This window comes from Acanthisitta chloris, unplaced genomic scaffold (genome assembly GCF_000695815.1).
Source record: "Acanthisitta chloris isolate BGI_N310 unplaced genomic scaffold, ASM69581v1 scaffold18339, whole genome shotgun sequence".
NCBI classification, from domain to species: Eukaryota; Metazoa; Chordata; class Aves; order Passeriformes; family Acanthisittidae; genus Acanthisitta; species Acanthisitta chloris.
In genome coordinates, this window is record NW_008689968.1 from 9696 (window position 1) to 16615 (window position 6920).

General features: G+C 41.7%; 1 protein-coding gene across 1 annotated transcript in view; it reads left to right on the forward strand.

Moving 5' to 3' along the window:
* The window catches only part of HEY2 (hes-related family bHLH transcription factor with YRPW motif 2), a gene marked incomplete at its 5' end in the record, with an annotated part of 8728 nt that extends 8647 nt beyond the window's left edge, over positions 1-81 (forward strand). Inside the window, 1 exon segment of the mRNA XM_009081641.1 lies at positions 1-81. Within this exon segment, the coding sequence (XP_009079889.1) occupies positions 1-81 (81 nt within the window).
* Positions 82-6920: the final 6839 nt, after the last annotated feature.

A 6920-nucleotide genomic window follows, 5' to 3' on the forward strand; every position in this document is an offset into this window, starting at 1 on the left:
ACGGCCAGCCCTCAGCAGGCAGCCAGCGGGGGCAGCACCAAACCCTACCGACCCTGGGGGACTGAAGTTGGAGCCTTCTAAGTACCCCCTGTCTGTTCCCAGCCCGGCTCCCTCCAGTCCCTCCGCACACGTGCGCGTGCTCACACCCTCCGCGTGCCCACGCTCCCCCATACCCACACCTGCCTCCGGGACTTGGCGTGTCCTTGCTGCTCAGCCTGGCCGAGCGCCGCCTTCACCCAAAGGGCCTGAGAGGTGCCGGCAAACCCACCGAGGAGTGGCACAGTTATCCTCCTCACTGCAGGCGGCGGAGAGGACATGGGGTAACACCTTAATCTTCTTCTCAGTTTGTCTTGCTGGAGGCACCTTGAGGGAGCAGCAATGGCTTTCATAGCAGTGTGACCATATCGGCGTGTAGAGATTTCCTGGGAAACACATAGACATTAGAACTAATAATTCTCCAGCTATGCATCCTTATTTGGCAAAGAGGTGAGGGATTGCATCTACCAGGTCTCCCCAGGCTAGAAAAAGAGTTTGAGTTTCATAAGTGCCTGACATTGAAAAAATAATAAGTAAATATATATATGTGTGTGTTCTGCTAAAACAAATAACATTGCACAGGTATGGAAATGGTATGGGAGAGAGGCAGAATTCTGCATTCAACTTCAGAACTGGGATACCCCTCTTGAAGGTGAAAGGTTTTTTTAGCCAAAAGATTGCCGAGGAAGAATGTTCAGTTTAACAGGCCTAGTTCTTGCTTCCTTAGTTCACTTTCTTTGTACAGACTTGCCAAATTGTGACGTCTAGCATAGCATTGGCAAAAGCAATTATCTTATCAGTGCTGGGATTAATGAACGTTTCAGTGCTGCCTGTGAGCCCTGAGGCACCCGTTTTTATGGCTTAAACATGGTGCTAGCTCCTATCTGCACAAACAGTGAATTTGTTATGCACCCAGAAGTAACCACCTATTTAAAGCATGCACACTTGGATACAGTTGGTTCATGCAAATACATGAGACTCAGTGTTGTAAGAGTTCAACTTAACTTATTTAGATGTATTTGGACATTTACTTTTAGCCAGTTCTGTGCAAGATCTCTCTTCTTTTCACTATCAGCTTCTGGGAGAATGATCACTCTGGGTATGAATGAAGTTATGGTAGAGACAATTTTGAAATTGGCTATTAACATGCCAACATTGTAATGTGGGTTTGATTCCAAACCAAAATGAATGTATTAATGGGATGTGAGTAAATTATTTTGTCAATACCCAGACAACTAGTGCTGAAAAAAATGGTTTGCTTTCATTTTTTATTACAGTGACTTAAAATAACCTAAGTATTTTAATACATCCAGTCAAGAACTAGAGATTTCATGTAAAAAAAAAGAAAAGAAAATAAAAATAAAACACAGCATGTATTATATGCACTTGATTTCTCTGCTGTGTGGAGAAAGCAATAAGCATTGAGAATGTTAAACATTATGCAAAGTATACTTTAAAATATTTGTTTAAAAATACCTAGTCGGTCTTGTATGCATTACTTTGTTAACCTTTTTTCTATGCAAAAGTCTTTACATATCACTAATTAAATGAAGTCCTTTTTGACTGCATTTTATGGATGATTTGTTGCAGTTTTTGTTTGCTTTTGAGGAATACTCATGGACTCAGAGCTCTTTTCTGTCGCTAGTAACAAGCTGCCACTGGTAACTGGCTGCTCTGTGCACTTCTGCTCCCCTTGCTCATCCAGGCAGTCTGTCTTACAGTGTGCTCTCAAATTGGCAGGAAAAATCAGTCAGTAAAGCTGCATTGGTTTTCAGGCTTGTAAACTGGTTCTGCATTGATGGGACATAATCTGCCCATCCTGGGGAGCCCCCAAAGTCATTGGGGTTTCTAGGTTTGGCTTTCCTTCGGATCCCTACTAAGGGTTTAGAAGGTGAAAATTTTAACCCACTAACATCATTAAATATATTGAATGAGAGAAGGTAGTTTCTACTTCTGGTTCTGGTTTTCTAATTTGCCAGTTCTCACTGAGGCAAGGGTTTGTTATTGTTTCATGAGAGCTGCAAAACCCCTCTGGAAGGTGTGTGAAGCTCTGTTCATAAGGATGAGCACAAAGTCTTACATGTCTAAGTGCTGACAAGACTGAGGCGCAGAAACTGGGCAATCACCTTACATCCAGACAGATGCTTCACCTGTCATCCAAATGCATCCCCAGCTCGATGGCTCACTCCCTGTCATCCCTTTCTCCCAAGGCTTAAACCCATCCCTGCCTGAGCTGGCTGGTCTTCAGCACCTAGACGAGGAGGGGTTGTGATTTGCCTGAACAGCATTCTGTCCCATGGAGAAAATGGACCTAAGAGAGGGAAGAGGGTTTGCAACCCCCACACTGTGAATCAACCTTGATATTCTTTGCTTGTGGGGGAATTTGACATGTTTTTGATTAAGGAAAATTGCAGAAATGCTGTACTGCTGTACTGGCATGTTTAGCAGCGTACAGTTCAGGTACCGTTCACCTTCCATACATGCAGTTTCAAGAATAAAGAGGTCATTAATGAACTGCCAGGTAGATAAAAAGTGGCCTTATTTGCCTGAAAAATAGCAGGTTGCAGCCCTACTTGACTTTAAGCTGTTAACTATTAACCTGGCCTCTAAGAGCCTGGTAGGAGGTCTCCCATGCATGCATCACATTGAAAATGGGTATGCACTGACTTGGTTCCCCCTAAGGGCTTCAATCTTGATTCCCTTCAATCTTCAACATCCTGAAACACACACCATGGAGGGATATGTGCATCCTGTTTGTGCTTACTGCGGTTTTACTCTCACAAAACAGGCCAGATTCATGGATACTGAGTTGCTGATGTCTCCTCTATCACTTGTCATGTTGCCTTTTGGTTTCCTCTATTGCTTGCTGCCTTTTGGGGGGTTTTGGGGGCTTTTTTTTTTAATAGAGTCACCTAGAGGGACAAGGACATGAAGCAGGAGCTCATCCTTCATGCCTGCTTATTCCTAGCCTCTGTTGGGAATGTTACCTCTCTGAGAGAGGATGAAGATTTCCCAAGAAACAAATTAATCGAGAAGAAACATATTTCACATGTGCTGTTGGAAAGACATCAGAGGGTAATTTCTGATGGCTTTGGCTGTAGCTATGCTAACAAGTCAGAGCTGAAGGAGTCTAGCAATTTTTAAATGAGAGCAAGGGAAAGCTGTTTCCTTGGCATAAACAAGATCCAAAAGATAGGACTTGTGGCTGTGCACATGCAACCTTACTTCAGCCCTTTTCTATCTTTGTTCAATGATGAATTGACCCAGAGGAAGAATAAAGTTTGAAACAAACAATGTAGGACTAGATCATGGTACATAGCACAAGAAGGCAAATCAGTCTGCTTGTTCAACAGTAAGCTGTTGGTTTTGACTAACTTTTCAATGGGAGAGTTTGCAACCTTAAATTCCAGGTATCAAGAGGATCAAAGAAGGTTATGCAATTTCCTAGAATTTTTTCTTAAGAGGAAAACACTAAAAACCAATTCTGTCACTCAGCATTAGCAGGTTCGAAACCCTAGCCCTCAGCAGTGCAAATAAAAAGCACTTAGGCTGCTGAGAGAAGATTATTACCCTAGAGAGGAGACAAGCAATTGAGACACAGTGCTGCCTGTCCTCCCTTTGCTCTAATTGCAAGTGGAGGAAATCCGGCATTAGATATTGCCCCAGAAGAAAAACCAGCTACTGTGGCCTAGGGCTGAATACGTATATTCAAAGTAGAATAATCATCTCCTGGCTGTGACTACATCTGCCTGAACAACAGCCAGGAGGTGCCAGTTCATGCTGCTGTCTCCTTTGTGTGAGCTTTCAAAACTTTTCATTTGCAGCTATTTTGAAAGATGATATTTCAATCAGGATTCATGAGATAAGCCTGGGACATGGATATTGGCAAATACTTAGGGCTATTGTAATTGAGGATTTTCTTCTTTATAATAGGAAAGGGTCACAAGCATCTTTTAATCAGAAGATACAACATCAGAAAATACTACTGAAGTGTGAAGAGGACTGTTACCAGCCTCATTAGTAATCTGTTTCTAAAGGCACAGATAGCCTGAGATCACATATATAAGGAACCTGAGTGATTGACAGTCACTGCTAGTTTTGTCCAGCTTCAAGAAAAGAAGAAGAAATTGGTATTTGTTTGCAAGCTTTGTGTACCCAGCCTCATTTATGCGAGGTCACTGCATGAACCTGAGTTAACTTTACTCAACACTGATCTTTTCACTTGCACTGTTTCTCTGCTTCACTGTTTTACACAGCAGAGACTCGTGTGTAGAAGTTTCAAAAGGGATGACCACAGCAACACATCTGGCCATAACCAGAAATGATAACCAGAGGAGCACCAGGCAGGTGCTAGAAATGCTGGTGTCTCAACTTAAGCATAAACCAAACCACCCCTGATTTATAAATGAAACATTTTGACAGATAATTATCTGAAAATATGTGGGGGGTTTTTGTTTGTTTGGGTTTTGGTTTTTCCTGGTAATTGCTAGTACTGGAAGTTGTAAATACAATCACTTAGTCAGCATTCAGTTGCCTAAATATTTGCCATGTCAAAATCTGGGCTCCAACTATCCCTCTGGAACGTGCAAGTCTCCCTTGTGTTCTGTGTTACTTCTGCCAGTCCTACGCAGATGCCTGGGAAACCCAAGTTGCTTAAGTGGCACTAAATATGTATGGCCAGGTAACTGAATTTCTCCTTGTCTTGCATCATCCCTGGAGATACAGGATTTGAAGCTTAATAATATTTTCACATGTGATCTAATTTTTTTCAAAGAATCAGACTCCTCACCTGAAGAAACAACAAAACAGTATCAAAATAATTTGGTGATAATGTATTGTTATCATCTGTCAATCCTGTAAAACTAAGACCAGTCAACACCTCATTTGACACTCATTTCAGAAGTTCTCTTAAAGGTCTGACTGCAGCAGTGAAGGTGATTATTAGATGATATCAATATAATTTATTTTAAAGGGATATTTTTCTGCATTCATGGTGGAAGTGCAAAACTGGGATACATGAATTAGTGTTGTACCCTAGATATTCAAATATCAGAAGCAAAAGGAAATGATTATGGGAAATAAAAGGAAACATATCTGGTTGACTGACTTTCATGGTCTGGAAAGGCAGACTCCTTTTTTATAGGTACAGCTGCCAATATTGAATTCAAGAAAAGGTAAATATTTTAGACAGTGTTTATCTGAACAGTGCTATTACTTATCCTACAAAAAAGTCCTTCTGAGGTATTGACTTAATTTTGCTTTCTGCATAGTCCATATTCAGCATTTTTCCCTTCTACAAAAGAAAGTCTTCAGGATGAAAAAATACCTTGAAACAACACCGAAATTGGATGATTGGGAAATTTCAAACGCTGCGCATGTCTTCATGTATGTTAAACTGCAAGACCTCTGCACACACTGCTCCAGGAAACTGTCTCACCTGGAAGATGTAAAGGAAAGTATTTTACCTGTAAAGAACACCCATAGAGATTACTGTGTGGTAAGTGAAAACCTAAGAAATTACTACAAGGCAACTCATAAACCTAAGGACACAAAATTGTGATTACTTTAAGGCCTACACTTCTTTTCCCCCATAGTTTTGATTTTCACTCAGAATGACTTATTTTTTCATATCTCAGAGAGACTTTAACTTTCTTTAGGAGAAGGACTCTCTCCCTCGAGGAGTTTAAAACAAAAGCATTTAAGGCACATTTTCTCAACTAGATTAACAAGATGAGGTCTGGTGTGCATGGATAGTTCAAGTAGTTTTCAATGTCACTTGCCAGCACAACTCTTGGCTTTAATATAAAAGCCTTAAAATAAAATAACGTTGTTTCTCTCCCCATCCCCTCTCCCTTTGTTGGTTTCTAAATGTATTTTGGTGGAGGAGAGGAGAGTTCATTTTCCTTCGTTTTTCTGTTTGTTTTTTTTCTCAAGAGGCACCAGGATTGCAAGGGGGAGCCGTGGTGGGGATGCCAGTTCTTTGGGTGGCAAGAGCATCTTCTTTCCTCTGGGTAGACAAAGCTGCTTCCTCACCTTTTCCCTCCCCTGCCCTCTTTTTGGTCAGTCATCCCACCAGCTGTCCCCCTCCCTCCTTTCCTAAAAGAAAGGGCATGCAACCTTGGCAAAAAGTCCCTGCCAGGCAGCCACCCCAGCAGCAGCTAGTGGCAAGGACCAGCTGCCAGCCTGTGGTTGCATCAGGCTGTCCCAGTCCCTCTCACTGCACTTTTTCTCATTTTTTCAATCATAAAAAAGTGCATGTTTTTTGATAATGATCTCAGACCTTCAGCTGCAATATGCTGTCACCAATGTATGTTTCCTTCCCTCTTCATGTTATCAAGAGTCCAGTACCTGTCCAGCTACAATGATTTTGACCCTTTAATTTATGATTGCAGTTAGTGGATAAAAATGCTATGAACAGGAATCTCAAAACAAAATAAAACCATTTCTTGATACTGCTGAAAACTGACCTTCATGTGCCGCCCTGTCCTCCTTCAAGGCCTGCTAAACCGACAAGAAAGATTCCCATTAGTAAATCACTATTGGATCATTAAACCTTTTTAAGGCAGTATGTGCCTTACCAAGAGAATGAGGATTACGACACAGCAGTGGCTGCTGCCCACTGACAATCATGGGAACCGACCTCAGTAATAAATCCATTAATTATCTGGCTCACTTTGGCCGGTTCTCACGCCAGAGCAGCTCCTTTGATGTGACCATCAAAACCTAAGGATGTCCAATAGCAGTAGCCACCAACAAAACAAAAGAGAAGTAATAATTCAATATTAATATGCAAAACCTGCTTGCCCATATGCCCAAGTATTCTAGTGGGGTATTTCTGTGCCTGTGGTTCGAACTGGAGAGCAAAAAAAAAAAAGGGGGGGAAA